The sequence below is a fragment of the Carya illinoinensis genome, chromosome 12 (assembly GCF_018687715.1).
Source record: "Carya illinoinensis cultivar Pawnee chromosome 12, C.illinoinensisPawnee_v1, whole genome shotgun sequence".
In the NCBI taxonomy this organism is placed as follows: Eukaryota; Viridiplantae; Streptophyta; class Magnoliopsida; order Fagales; family Juglandaceae; genus Carya; species Carya illinoinensis.
The window spans coordinates 29436522-29451664 of NC_056763.1; the positions used below are offsets into that span (position 1 = coordinate 29436522).

Below are 15143 nucleotides of genomic sequence, written 5' to 3' on the forward strand. Positions count from 1 at the left end.
TCTCTTTCACTAATTTCGGTACAGGTCTTTAATTTTTTTCCGCTTATTTTTATCTGGTGTGATGTTTTGAAGTTTTAACAATGGTTTCGATGCATGATGTAGGAATTATTTCAACTTACGAAAAGGGAAAAAAATGAAAACGAACTATAAGAACCTTTTACGGGCATGACATGATCTGTATCATGCTGTGTGGACAATGATCAGGTCCTTTAAGATTGTGTTTGATTACTAAATTTATTTTAAATCATTTTATTTAATTATAATAAGTTTTTTAACTTATAACACAAAATATAATAAATAATTTAATTTTCTAAAATTTTAAAATAATAATAATATTAAAAAAATCATATTTTAATAATATTTTATTTAATTTTTAACTTAATTTACTGTTTAAATCATCTAAAATTTATATTTTAATAATATTTTATTTAAAAAGCGATGCTTGACTTGAAATCATCATACGTGCACAAAATGCTTGACTTGAAATCATAATATACGAAGTTCTACTTCTACGTCTGGAAAATGCCAAAATACCAAAAAACGTGGACGGCAGGATTCGAACCTGCGCGGGCAGAGCCCACATGATTTCTAGTCATGCCCGATAACCACTCCGGCACGTCCACAAGTTTCTATTGACGTCTTCTGTTTCAAATATAGATAATATGAATAAGAGAGAGTTTAACTTGGATGCTAGTTTGAGTAGTAGAGTATTTTGAGAAACTCTACAATTATTTATTATTTTATTATTACGTTTCATTTAGTTTTTATTATTTTATATTACTATTTAATATTTTATTATTATTTTTCACTACTATTAATAGAATATATAAGATTACTTCACTATCCAAATACAACCTAAATCTTGGCCACATTTTCTTGGATCCCTGTCGCCACAATGTAACTTCACATACCTTTTGGGTTCAATGATCAATCTCTTTAAAATTTTACCATATTTTCGAGTTTAATTTTACTTTTATATGTTGGAGACTCATTTGTCTTGTTGATTACATGTAATAGAAAAAAAAAAAAAAATCTCTTTCTTTTAACCATTATATCATTAGAAAAAATGAATTTAATTTGAGAATTCTTGCACAACAATAAAGAGTTTTGATCAATTTAAATTAATTGATACCGAAAAGTATTATTTATCTATAATACTAATAAACTTCGCATAAACAAAAAGCCCATAAGCCCATCGGTCTCCTTATGCCCAATATCTATTATCCACGCACCCGGGCTCATCTAAGGCCACCTCACTCATTCCAGAAGCAGCTCTTCCCTTTGCGATTCCGATCAGATCGGTGTCTCTCTCCGTGCTTAACAAATGCAGTGCCAACCCCAACAGCAGCAAGATTCCTCCTTTGACTCCGATCCTCAGCTCCCAACCATCAAAATCCACCATCCGGCTTCACCCCGCCACCACTCTTCCCTGTCCTCAGCACTCACGCCCACCCCCACCGCCGGAGCCCGTCGCAAGATCGGTGTGGCCGTCGACCTATCTGACGAGTCCGCCCACGCCGTACGCTGGGCCGTCCAGCACTACATACGCCCGGGTGACGCTGTCATCCTACTCCATGTCAGCCCCACCTCCGTCCTCTTTGGCGCCGACTGGGGTTCCGTAGACCTCTCCATTCCCTCCGACGTGGTCGGAGAGGACGGCACTGCCATGCCCGCCTCGAAGCCGTCCAAACAGAAGCTGGAGGACGATTTCGACGCCTTCATGGCCTCGAAAGCCGGGGATCTCGCTAGGCCCTTGCGGGAGGCGCAGATCCCGTACAAGATTCACATCGTGAAGGACCACGACATGAGGGAGAGGCTCTGTCTGGAGGTCGAGAGGCTGGGCCTCAACGCCGTCATCATGGGGAGCAGGGGATTCGGTGCGGCGCGCCGCGGCAACGACGGTAGGCTCGGTAGCGTCAGCGACTACTGCGTCCACCACTGCGTCTGTCCTGTCGTCGTGGTTCGCTATCCGGATGACAAGGAGGCCGGCGATGGTGGCGCCCGAGCCGTGGTCGACGTGAAGGAAGAGGAGAAAGAAGATCGGAGAGGTTAATGCGTTCTTTTGTTCTTTTCGATATTCATAAAATTTTAATATGAGGTATTTTGTTACTTTGACTTTTGCATTTCATGACTGTAAGATGCGAATTTATCTGGTGCAAAGTGTGGTTGGTTATGGACTCTGCTTCCGTGCCTTTTGTGAAAAGGTTTTTTTTTTTTTTTTTAAATGTTTAAACTTTAATGAATGATGTGTGTTGTCTTGTTGCTCGAGGTATAAATTAAACTGTATGGGGACCGAGCTGGGTGCCTTGCCCACGGTACTGAGGAGTGAGGACTGAACTTGGAGTTGTTTAGATCATTATGCTTATGCATGGTTTGGAAAGTTTTGAGAAAATACTTTTTTTTTTTTTTAAAGAAATCATAATTTCTTAGTCATGATTCATGCAGATTATTAGCATCGCGAGTTAAGATGATTGAAACCCTGTAATGTTTGGACTGCTTGGTATTACTCATAAACTAACATCACTATCTGTTGCTTATTTTGAGGCAGATGCTTAGCAGGAGAATGAAGTGACATTTTCCTCCCAACTGCAGGTAGGATTTATATATTATAATAGGTGTCAGAAAACTTCTATCATTCATCATTATGCTTAGCTTGGTGTTGTAGACAGTTTAGAAGGATCAGCTGACATGATGAAGAGTTGATGTTGTTGGTTTCTGAAACCCTTTGATGAAAGGGTAGATTGCAGAATGCTCTCTCTGTCTCGTATCAAAAGATCCTCTAACGTATGAACTTCGAGTTTGGGGAGTAGGGATGCAGTCGTTGTGATTTTATAGTTGCTTGTTACTATCTTGCTCCATTCTCTTTTGCCGTCATGATGAATTTTATGACAGGCTTAATGTATTGGTGGGCATTTCAATCAAAGTGGGGCTGAAGAGTAAGATTAAAGTTGTAGGTGACATTCTTATGTGCAAAAACTTATCTCTAGCTTTATTCTCCATTGCACTTCTATTATAATTTTTGCTTTAACTATGGATGCTTTAATGAGCGACTCACAATGTTCCACACTTCCTCTAGAAGCGCTGGTTGCATGCAATCGCCGAATTCCCCACCTCTAATGGAAAGCGATTGGGAATAAGAATATTCATTAGGAAAATTTTATACACTATACTATCATTTCACTTACATTCTATTAAGTAAGATGGGGTATATTTACTACATTGAATGATCATTTATTGTATATTTTTTTATCATCAAATAGTGATAAATGTGTTACATCATATATGATAAAATGCAAATGAGATAATAGTGTTGTGTATAGTATTATTAAAAAAGTATACATTTAAGTCAATTACCTCAAGAGAGAGCCTGCTTTTCAAGATGGAGATTATTAACCAAAGGGATTTACTATACATAAGCTACTATTCATCTTGCACACTACACATTTATAGCTTTTTATAGAGTAGTATATGGATGTTTTTTATAGGATATATAGATGTTTTTTATAGAATGTGCAGTGGTGAATAGTGGTTGTTCTTAATATTTTCTCTTAACCAAATGCCTCGAAAACAACCGGCAAGAACAAGCTAGCCCAAATGCCAATCAATCAAAGTGAAAAATCATCCCAAAAATAAACTAACAAATGCTAAGTGTTTGTTGGAAAAATTCTAAACATAAGTCAATATATCATATTATTTTATTTTATTTATTTTTAATTTTTACCAAATATTTAGTATATAGATAATGAATAGAAGAAATTAGTTTAAAAAGAATAAACTTAAAAAAAATTAAAAATAAAAAAATACATAGTGTGGTGTGTAGGTTTATGTGTAGTAAAGTCAGACAAATGATAAACATAAAATATTTTTTATAATATATTTCATAATCATGTTTTAAAATGAGAGATATTATTGTAAAATATTATATAAAAATAAATTTATAAAAGTCCGCCATTTTACATGACGTATGTTTTTGTAACAACTAAAGTTTTATAAAAATAATGAAGAATTCTATTATCAAGTTAGAGCACAATGTACATCTAGGACAGTGTTTACATGATATAATTTTATTTTAAATATAAATTTAAAAATTACATATTAACATGAATGATGTGATTTATATATTAATTTGATAATAAAATAACTAAAAATTAATATATACCAACTGGGGAGTGTGCATGAATTTTGTTTTGTGTTTTTTTTTTTATTAAAAAAAAATACTGCTTGCTCGATTTCTGGCCCGTTTCCCTATAGGCTGAGGGCCATGCTGCCGAACTGGATACTATCATTTGTTGCAGGCCTATGTATTATGTAACCCATCCATAACTTATATATATAATACATGTTTATCATGATTTCTATCCACATTAATTCGGATTGGCCTATCATTTGAGCCTGCTTTCCACACATCTTTTGAAAAATAATGGTGGGCTTTTCGAATTCCAACTCTCGGTTCGTTTTAAATATGCACTGTAGACATGGCAGCCTCAAGTTTCAAACTACAAAACCCAGTCCCTTTAACTTGAGTTGAAACTTGTGGAGTGAAAAAAGAATGCCAATCGAAGAAGATGAAGCTTATCGGGTTTTGCATAGCCCTCTATATCTATAGACAAACTAATTTAATTCTGTTTCTATATATTGATTAAGTAACAATATTTAATTATTAAGATCCTTTAAATTAGATGACATAAGATTTGATCTCTAAATTGAAAAATCAGCTCGAACTCCATCCTTTTATAAAATAAAATAAAATAATAGCATTTAATTGCATTTTCTTGCCATCTGATTCATATATGATTTTGGCCGTAATTACCATGGAACTAGCACTTTGCATCCATAATTTTTCCTTCAATAATTGATTGGAATGATTAGGAATACCTCTAAAATCAGTATTTTTTGAACCCCATGCGAGTTTAATCACTGCAGTTTGGATATTGAGATAAGATGTGATGATTTTAGATGAAAGTTAAAATTTGAATAAAATATTATTAGAATATTATTTTTTAATATTATTATCGTTTTAAGATTTAAAAAAATTGAATTATTTATTATATTTTGTGTAGAAATTTAAGAATGTTGTAATGATTATGAGATGGAATACTTTCACTATTAAAATGGAGAATTCTTCACTTACGCGATCAGCATTATACAAAAAACTTTATTCCAAATTAATAAACATTTAACTCATAAAAAGAAACAAACTAACCAATAAGAAAGAAGACAATTACATTAATAAAGCCTACAACATGATTTGCCATTTTTTAATTATTTTCTCTGGATGAGTACTGAGAGAGTACTCAAGTTTACAAGAAAATAATTAACAAAGAGTATCAGAAACTAACATCAAAATCATCCTTCGGCCATGATCTCTTAGATCTATCCTGCACCAAGCCAGGGCTCAACCTTAACATGAGAATGCAAAACTCCATCTGACTCAGCGCCCCATCTCCGTCAAGATCACCTTCCAGCAGCATGCAAACAAGCTCCTCATCCCCAATGTCATGCAACCCCAGCAGGGAACTGTTCCTCTTCAAGCTCTCAAACGTGATTAGACCCTTGTCGCAATCCATCAGCAAACGAAATCCGTTGCAGAGCTCCTCTATAAACGCTTCTGCTCCCAGCCGTGCAATCATGGACGGGAAGTAGTCCTGGAAATCGACTGCATAATTCTCTAGTGCCAGATATTGCGCCATTGTGGATCGAACTTGGGCGCCAATTCGTACGTGAGGAGGAGGAGCTAGCTAGGGATGGAGCAGCTTAATTAAATGAAGTAGAAAGGTTGGGAAGAGGAGTGATGGAAAATGAGGGAGCGAGAGATGTGCTCTTATACGAGCAGCAAAGGGAGGAAAGAGATGGAGGCGCGCGTTCGTGGAAAGGGAAGACATTGAAGAGGAGCCAACAAATGGATCAGGATGTGTGAAGAGCTTCTCCTTCCTGGAAGCTGCATCGGACATATATGTAAGAATCTCATAATTCATTAACCTGTTGTTTTAAACTACGCTTGGGCTAGCAGATAATTACAGCTTTACCACCTCGCTAGCTCGTGGCCTACTCGTCGTGTTCATCGTGCGTTAAACAAATACTTATTTAGCATGCATGCATGCCAATTATGGTGTTTATTATTGTATGGGCTGGTGTGTTTGTGTGTGGTCCATTTTTTGTCTCTTATAAGACACGAGAAAGTGGGAATAAATCCGGGCAGGACTTCGACGCAACCAGACTCGTACATGTATATGACAGTCTTGTATGATAATCTCGTTCGATCCCAACTGGATAAGTTGCTCCAGTGTCATGCTTCCCACAAGCTAGGCCGGCAAATTAAAATCTAACGAAAAATAGTTTCAACCATTTTATAACCTAATTTTGCAAATACTTTACATGCTGATCTAGATCAATTTTTGAACCATATATTTGTATATGCTAAATGGACAAACTATTATATATGACTGCTGATCTATTACTAACCAAAGGCAACCCATTTCAATTCATTAAATTAAAAATGGTTCAAAAAATCTATGATCGAGATTGATTTTTGAACCACAGATAGATTTTACAAAAAGAATGTAGCTCTATATGATTCGTGAAATTTATTTTTTAATAAAAGTAATTTTACAACATGACATATTATATCAAAACACGTCAGCTCTTAGTTTTTAATTAAGTTTACCTTTGTATTTTTTATTTGAGAAATACTATTCCTACCGAAATAGTATCCCAAATGTGTGTCCCCAAAACTTTTTTTATTTTTACGTAGTAATTAAGGAAAATTTTTTAAATAATATTGTGATTTTTTTTAAATGTTTATGATGCTTAAAAAAATGTATGAAAAAGAAAAGAAAAATAAAAAATAATGAAATGCATCATTCGGGATGCATTTTCGAGCGGTATTTTCGGTGACTTTAGCACCGCTCTTTTTATTTTTTTCCTGTCTAAAGTATTTCTCATTTACTTACCAATACTACCAAGTCATCGTTGTTTAGTGTCAATTATTGTATTCAGCTACCAAAATGTACTTTTGGCCCCAAAAACTAAGATATTTTGTTCGAGATGATTTGATTCCAACAATCCAGATCACAAATTGCAGAGATGGCAAAACTATGAATTCGACACATGATTAACCTATGAACATGAAGACAATAACATTTATGTGGGCGGGGCGCTTGTGTTTTATATATATTTTGGGGGGCGGGGCCGGAAGACACATGCATGGATCTTTCCCACTGCGGTTTCTTTTTCTTAACATGTCCGAATAATGTCCTAATTTGTCCAAAAGCGAAAGGAAATGCATGTAGCTGGGAACTGGAAACATTATTTTTTGGAAATAATTTGTGAAAGTGTGGTCTGTTTCTTGTTTCTTAAAGACAAAAAATAGATGAACAGGAGAAGATTTTAGACACTAGTGCAATGGCGACACACTATATATGGAGTGAATTTGGTTTTATCGCTCCGAACAAATGAAGTTTCAGTGCAGCTTCCTTTATCCTTCCCTCCCCCCAATTAAAGTACAAAAATCCTTAATTTCGATCGACCATTTTTAAATATATCATTCACTTCCACGAACAGTCGCATTTTTTCAAGAAAAGAAAATCCTCAATTCCTCTACGCTGGACCCATTAATACGTACAACAGAATACTAATTATAACAACTTATGCTTCTGGGCATCATAATGAGTTTTAGGAAACACTAAAAAAAGGTAACAGCACGTGTTTTCACTTTTCATCAGCGGCCTATCATGTGGCTTTGTCTTCTAAACATGTTTTGCAACGACAAACCCGTATTGGCGGCCAGGCCAGCCTCAAGCTTTTTATTGGGCTCTGGCCCTTCCTTTAATGGGCCAGGGAACAAATTATTTTGGAACGGTCCTTTTTCGGTCTGATAACTTTACGTCAATAATTAAAGCTTTAATTTTACTATTATATAATATATAAAAAATGATATTTATAATTATGGAGTGTGTAAATATTATGTAATTTTTTTAATAAAATAAATAAATATAAGATCTACATAAAATTATAAAGTAATGCTACGTACAATTATAGAGTACGTAACTATCGTGTAATTGTTTTAAAAAAAAGTAAGATTAACAATTAAAAATAGAGACATATTTTGTATTTAATTACAATTAAAAATGTAATCCTTAATATCTCTTCTTTCATGCTCTTTTGCCGGATTATCGAAATATAAAGTATTTTTGTAACATGAAAGTATCGTGCAAGGAAAATGTGGTGCAAAAATAACTTTTGTCATCCTAACTAGATTGCTTCACAAGTCTTCTGGAAGAAAAAGGATGTGGCCTGGCCGCTGTAACGTGCTTGTCGAGTAAATTACTTCACGACTCAATTAAAGACTTTTTGCCTTCCACCTTTGAATTATAGTCCATTCATGCAAATACAAACCTCATTAATTTCAGTTTGGGGGGACTTGTGGACGTGATCGATTCATGCCAAGTGAGGAATGTGAGGGATTTGTAATTACCCAAGAATCCTCACTAACTTTGACATCAAAGGTTTCTTGGCCTCCAGGCAACCCTCCTCTAACTTCATTTTCTCTGAATTTTATAGGCTTATTACTAAAAACACAAATCCCTAAAACTTGGTCTAAGAACGTACGAAACACGGCGTTAATAATTAATGCTCTTATAACCTCTTTTGCAATGTTGACAGGTTTTTCTTCGCGAAAAAATTTATACAATCTCTTACCATTCACACAACCTTCACACACTACACTTTTTTTAATTTTTACTATTTTTTTCCTTTAATGTGGATATTCAATGTAAGCCATAGAAAAATGGCTTCTGCCTATATCTTTGGAGATCTGAAAAAAGGGATAAGCTATAGAAAAATGAATGGAAGCTCTTGCCTATCTTTTTGTGTACTCTTTATTACTCTCCCTCTTAAGAAGCTCTATTACACTAGACACCATTACCCCAAGTCAACCAATCAGAGACGGCGACACTTTAGTTTCAGCTGATCGAAGTTTTCAATTGGGATTCTTCAGCCCAGCTAGTTCAAAGAGTCGATATATGGGAATATGGTACTTAGTATCTTCTGAAATTGTTGTATGGGTAGCCAACAGAGACACTCCGCTTAACGATCACTTAGGAGTCTTAAGGATCACTTATGAGGGAGTTCTTGTCCTTCTCAACAGCACAAATAGTACTGTTTGGTCGTCTAATACATCAAGGACTCCAGAAATTCCAGTTGCACAGCTCTTGGATACTGGAAATCTAGTTGTGAAAGATGGAAACTTTGATGACCCAGGTAATTTTTTGTGGCAAAGTTTTGACCATCCTTGTGACACGCTCCTACCAGAAATGAAACTTGGAAAGAACTTAGTAACCGGTCTAGAGAGGTTTCTATCATCTTGGAAGAGCATAGAAGATCCTGCTCAAGGTGTATTTTCCGTAAGGATAGATCCTCGTGGGCTTCCACAGTTCGTTGTTATGGAGGGGGCCGCAATCAAGTATCGAGTGGGCCCATGGAATGGCCTTACATTTTCGGGGAATCCTGCATTAAGACCGAATCCGATATTTAATTATACGTTTGTGTTAAATGAGAATGAGGTCTATTATGAGAACAGTCTCCTAAACAGTTCAGTTTTTTCAAGATTTGTACTGAATCCATCAGGCATAGCCGAACGCTTCACATGGATAGATCGGACACACAGTTGGCAGCGATTCCTTGCAGGCCAGTTGGATCAGTGTGAAAATTATGGCTTCTGTGGTGCCTATACTACCTGCAATCCCAATAACTCCCCAATATGTGCATGCTTTGAGGGATTCGAACCCAAATCTGAAAGAAACTGGAATTCAAATGATTGGTCCGATGGGTGTGTTCGGAGGACTCCATTGGAATGCAATGATGGAGATGGCTTCTTGAAATGGACGAAGTTGAAATTGCCTGACACATCTTCCTCCTGGTATAACAAGACTACCAACCTCAAGGAATGTGGGGGATTGTGTTTAAAAAACTGCTCTTGCACAGCATATTCAAATCTAGATGTTAGGGGAGAGGGAAGTGGCTGCTTGCTTTGGTTTGGTAGCCTGACTGATATTAGAGTATTCTCCGAGGGTGGACAAGAGCTATATTTAAAGCTGGCCAAATCAGAACTAGGTACATCATACTTTTCTTCTTCCTTTTTCATGGATTTGCTTCCTTTTTCTAAATAGAGGACAAAATCGACTACTATATCGCTTCGTTTTCCATTGATACTTCTCATACATGCTAGCTTAGATGCTTATTGTGACTTTTTTCTCCATATGTTTTTGGGGTGAAGAGAAAGGAAGGTACTTAGGTAGGGATTTTCGGGATAAGAAACCGCCCCCCCTTCCTCCTCTCTCTTCCTCTTTTTCCCCTCTCTTTCCAGTTCATTTTCTCAAAGTGATAATACTCTGGAAGCTAGTAACAACAGCAGTTGGGTTCCAATTTAATTGCTGTCATATGTAATAAAATAATCAAAATTGGCAAATACTCCTTTGGAAACAAAAATCAAAACTGGCAAATATATTATATTGACTCTACTTCTTATCTTTCAGATCGAATAGAGAAAAAGAAGCAACCGAGCAAGATAAAGCAAGCATCAATCATAGGCTCTGTCATATTAGTCACTGGAATTATAATACTTGGAGTGATCGCATATATACGGAAGAACAGACTACATTCCAAAGGTAAATATGTAAGACATGGACTCTGACTCTGAATCTGATTATTTCTGATGTGTCAAATTAGGTGGCTGCTGGCTGGCTTCCATTCAATTATACTTTTCAAGTTTTTAGTGCCCAATTCAGTTCCTAATATTTCAGGAATGAGCAAAAGAATCGACAAGAAAGATTGGGACAATGAAGGCTGGAACGAAGATATGGAGTTACCGACATTTGATTTGACTGCCATAGCTAATGCAACCGATAACTTTTCAAGCAACAACAAGCTTGGGGAAGGTGGCTTTGGACCTGTCTACAAGGTAATCAAGAACATCCTAACTATGTAAGCTTATCTTTTCCAGCAACATTTCCTAATCTATGGATTTTCAGGGTACACTAGATGGGCAAGTGATAGCAGTAAAGAGGCTTTCAAAGAATTCAGGACAAGGATCAAAAGAGTTCAAAAATGAAGTTCAATCTATTGCCAGACTTCAGCACCGCAATCTCGTGAAGCTTCTCGGGTGTTGCATTCAAGAAGATGAAAAAATGTTGGTCTACGAATACATGCCTAACAAAAGCTTGGACTTCTTTATTTTCGGTTTGAGCTTTGACCCTTCTAAATCAGGACATTCATCTTCAGTGTTATCATCTTTCGTTATTGAAGTAGTTTGTTGAGAATTCAGCAAGGATTGTACTAACAAGAATGTGAAATTTGACAGATCAGACGAAGAGTAAATTACTAGACTGGCTTACGCGCATGAACATCATTGGGGGGATTGCAAGAGGACTTCTCTATCTTCATGAAGACTCTAGGCTGAGAATTATCCATAGAGATCTCAAAGCTAGCAATATCTTACTAGATAACAACATGAATCCAAAAATTTCAGACTTTGGCCTGGCTAGATCATTTGGGGGAGATGAAGTGGAGTGCATGACCAATAGGATTGTTGGAACATAGTAAGTACATTTGAACTTAATTTGTGGGTTACATCAAACAGTTTACGAACTTTCTTATCTTTGCAATGATATCTTACAGTGGTTATATGTCTCCTGAGTATGCGGTGCATGGGCAGTACTCAATAAAATCAGATGTATTTAGCTTTGGAGTTTTAGTGCTAGAGATCGTAAGTGGGAAGAAGAACAGGGGATTCTGTGATCCAGACCACAACCTTAATCTTCTTGGACATGTAAGCAAGAAAAAGGGCACCCTATTGATATATTTTGGTTTTTTAATAGAATCCCATCTTAATACTCATTGGAAAATCTGGAGGCAGTCCGATTCAAAAAGATCATGTGGGTGTTTATTTGTTTCAGGCATGGAGACTTTGGGTTGAAGACAGGCCAATGGGACTGGTAGATGAATCCGTAGGCGAATCCATTAGTCAATCTGAAGTGTTAAGATGCATTCAGGTGGGTTTGTTATGTGTGCAACATAATCCAGAAGATAGACCAAACATGTCATCTGTGCTTCTCATGTTGAGTAGTGAGAGTTTACTGCATAAGCCAAGGCAGCCAGGTTTCTATACAGATTCACGGAGGACGGATTATTCATCTAGTGAGCATGCAACTTATTCTGCCAATGAAATCAGCACTACGTCGTTTGGCCCACGGTGAGTATCACTAGTTGGAGCAGAAGGGGAGAGGGTTCTTCTGAGATTTATGTAGTAATAAATTCAACGTATATATTTAATCAAGGAAAAAAGTTTTTCTAGCTACAGCTCTTTTGTGTTAAGATATGACTTAGATAATTAAATTTGTATATTCTTGAGTTTAACATATTATTAGAGCTGAAGTTCGAATATTCAACTCTACACTTCATATTTATTAAATTTACCTCTTTGCATCGTTAAAGTGAGCTAGTTGCTTTTATTGCACGCATTTTGTTTAGAGTTTTGTTACATTAAAGTCAATTCGTGTACCAATTTGGATATCAATACTTATATTTTTATATTTAAAATTTAAATTCGTATTATTTTTAATAAAATTTATTTTTTAATCAATTAAATAAGTATTATTACGTAAATTCGCATATTTTTCTTTTTGTTTAATTATATCTAGTTTGTCAATCATTACGCATAAAGCTGCTTGTTCTTTTCCGACAAATTCTTTAATCAAACTCACGGCTAATTTTGCTTTGAGAAACGCAATTAAAGGATAGAACTAATGATGGAGGTAACCTTTTAAGATTCGTAAAAGTTCATGTTAAAAAAAATAAAAAAGCAGAAAAGGAGATGGAAAAGATAGTACGAGGGAGAGAAATTTTGATGGTACATCTTTGATATTCCCTATGTTTTTTAATACATAGTATATGTTTATATTTATAAATGAATGTGATTAGAGAAAAAATAAAAATACAATGAATCAATGATATTAATTGATACTGATTTATTTACACAATAAATTAAATATGATAGATAATAAGTTAGATTACTACACATACTAATAAGTATAGTAATATTCTATGTTATACGCCTCACTTTGAGGATGAGGACCTCTAGAGCAAGAAAGAAAAAGAAGATAAATTATGTTGTATTGGAATATTCCATAATCAGGACTCGTCCCACCCACGGAAGCTATATGCTTCCAGAATTGTAACTGCATCGCAGTAAAGCTAAGGCTACAGTACTCATAACAAAGCAAAATAACAGACATACTAATCCCACTACGTCCCTGCATAGAGGGCTCACAACAAAGTACTGGGCTAAGCCCAGCCCATATTAATTCAGTTTATTACAATTGACTTAAAATACCCCAAATCCATGGCCCATGAGCCAAGCCCAGCCAAAGGGAGCCCTAAATTCCCAAGCTCTTCCTCTCGAATCGAATCAATTACTCTTCTTCTCCTGCTGCGCCTCCGGTGGTTCCCCGGTCACCTTGTTACAATGCCCCCCCCCCCCCCCCTCTCTCTCTCTTAAAACACCTTGCCCTCAAGGTGGGGAAATGCCGCTTTCAGCTTATAGTAGTTCTCCCAGGTGGCATCTTCTTCCTCTTGTCCGTGCCATTTCACCAATAATTCCACCATGGGTCGGTTGTTTATTGGCCAAATTTGACGATTTAATATTTCTACTGGTCTGGCTGCAGGATTCCCGTTAATTCACTGGCGGCAACACCGGTGCAGCTACCACTCGGTCCCCTAAGCTCCTCTTCAATTGTGAGACATGAAACACCGGATATATCTGTTAAGACGCTAGCAGTTTTAGTTTGTAGGCTACTTCGCCCACCTTAGCCTCCAGCTAAAATGGCCTATAAAAACGAGGTGCTAACTTCAAATCTCCATATGATTCGTGATCGAGATTGATTTTTGAACCGCAAATAGATTTTACAAAAAGAACTTAGCTCCATATGATTCGTGAAATTTATTTTATAATAAAAATAATTTTATAATCTAACGTGCTATATCAAAACACGTTAACTTTTATTTTTGAATTTACTTTTGTATTCTTTTTATTATTATCTAAAGTATTTCTTATTTATTTACCAATACTACCAAGTCGTCGTTGTTTAGTGTCAATTATTGTATTCAGCTACCAAAATGTACTTTTGGCCCCAAAAACTAAGATATTTTATTCGAGATGATTTGATTCCAACAATCCAGATCACAAATTGAAGACATGGCAAAACTATGAATTCGACACATGATTAACCTATGAATATGAAGACAATAACATTTATGTGGGCGGGGCGCTTGTGTTTTATATATATTTTGGGGGGCGGGGCCGGAAGACACATGCATGGATCTTTCCCATTGCGGTTTTTTTTTCTTAACATGTCCAAATAATGTCCTAATTTGTCCAAAAGCGAAAGGAAATGCATGTAGCTGGGAACTGGACACTTTTTTTTTTGGAAATAATTTGTGAAAGTGTGGTCTGTTTCTTGTTTCTTAAAGACAAAAAATAGATGAACAGGAGAAGATTTTAGACACTAGTGCAATGGCGACACACTATATATGGAGTGAATTTGGTTTTATCGCTCCGAACAAATGAAGTTTCAGTGCAGCTTCCTTTATCCTTCCCTCCCCCCAATTAAAGTACAAAAATCCTTAATTTCGATCGACCATTTTTAAATATATCATTCACTTCCACGAACAGTCGCATTTTTTCAAGGAAAAAAAAGAAAAGAAAATCCTCAATTCCTCTACGCTGGACCCATTAAGATGTACAACAGAATACTAATTATAAGAACTTATGCTTCTGGGCATCATAATGAGTTTTAGGAAACACTAAAAAAAAGTAACAGCACGTGTTTTCACTTTTCATCAGCGGCCTATCATATGGCTCGTCTTCTGAACATGTTTTGCAACGACAAAACCCGTATTGGCGGCCAGGCCAGCCTCAAGCTTTTTATTGGGCTCTGGCCCTTCCTTTAATGGGCCAGGGAACAAATTATTTTGGGACGGTCCTTTTTCAGTCTGATAGCTTTGCGTCAATAATTAAAGCCTTAATTCTCCTATTATATAATGTAAAAGAAATAATATTTATAATTGTAGAGTGTGTAAATATTATGTAT

The 15143-nt window shown here is 36.1% G+C and overlaps 3 protein-coding genes and 1 non-coding gene across 10 annotated transcripts; 2 read left to right on the forward strand and 2 right to left on the reverse strand.

Annotated features, from left to right (window-relative positions):
• Positions 1–541: 541 nt before the first annotated feature.
• TRNAS-AGA lies at positions 542–623 on the reverse strand. The gene has a single exon. It is a non-coding gene; the product is annotated as a tRNA-Ser (tRNA).
• A 596-nt stretch (positions 624–1219) lies between these two features.
• On the forward strand, positions 1220–2999 carry LOC122290024 (universal stress protein PHOS34-like). Of its 6 annotated transcripts, none has more exons than XR_006236284.1 (3): positions 1220–2098; positions 2549–2592; positions 2666–2999. XR_006236284.1 is itself a non-coding variant. In XM_043097532.1 (3 exons), exons 1-2 carry the CDS (start codon positions 1325–1327, stop codon positions 2554–2556), a joined length of 732 nt encoding a protein of 243 aa, XP_042953466.1. In that variant the 5' UTR covers positions 1220–1324; the 3' UTR covers positions 2557–2592; positions 2666–2999. The 6 variants fall into 6 exon arrangements, 4 of the variants coding, with proteins under 4 accessions (XP_042953466.1, XP_042953468.1, XP_042953469.1 ...); XR_006236285.1 differs by having other exon boundaries at positions 2741–2999; XM_043097532.1 differs by having other exon boundaries at positions 1220–2048.
• Positions 3000–5141: 2142 nt separating this feature from the next.
• LOC122290025 (calcium-binding protein PBP1-like) lies at positions 5142–5919 on the reverse strand. The gene has a single exon (XM_043097536.1). The coding sequence runs from the start codon at positions 5688–5690 to the stop codon at positions 5328–5330; it is 363 nt and encodes a 120-aa protein (XP_042953470.1). The 5' UTR covers positions 5691–5919; the 3' UTR covers positions 5142–5327.
• A 2835-nt stretch (positions 5920–8754) lies between these two features.
• LOC122289500 (G-type lectin S-receptor-like serine/threonine-protein kinase SD1-1) lies at positions 8755–12492 on the forward strand. 2 transcript variants are annotated; one of them, XM_043096543.1, is made up of 7 exons: positions 8755–10110; positions 10533–10664; positions 10800–10957; positions 11028–11235; positions 11357–11594; positions 11674–11824; positions 11952–12492. In XM_043096543.1, exons 1-7 carry the CDS (start codon positions 8844–8846, stop codon positions 12249–12251), a joined length of 2454 nt encoding a protein of 817 aa, XP_042952477.1. In that variant the 5' UTR covers positions 8755–8843; the 3' UTR covers positions 12252–12492. The 2 variants fall into 2 exon arrangements, with proteins under 2 accessions (XP_042952477.1, XP_042952478.1); XM_043096544.1 differs by lacking the exon at positions 8755–10110 and having other exon boundaries at positions 10533–10672.
• Positions 12493–15143: the final 2651 nt, after the last annotated feature.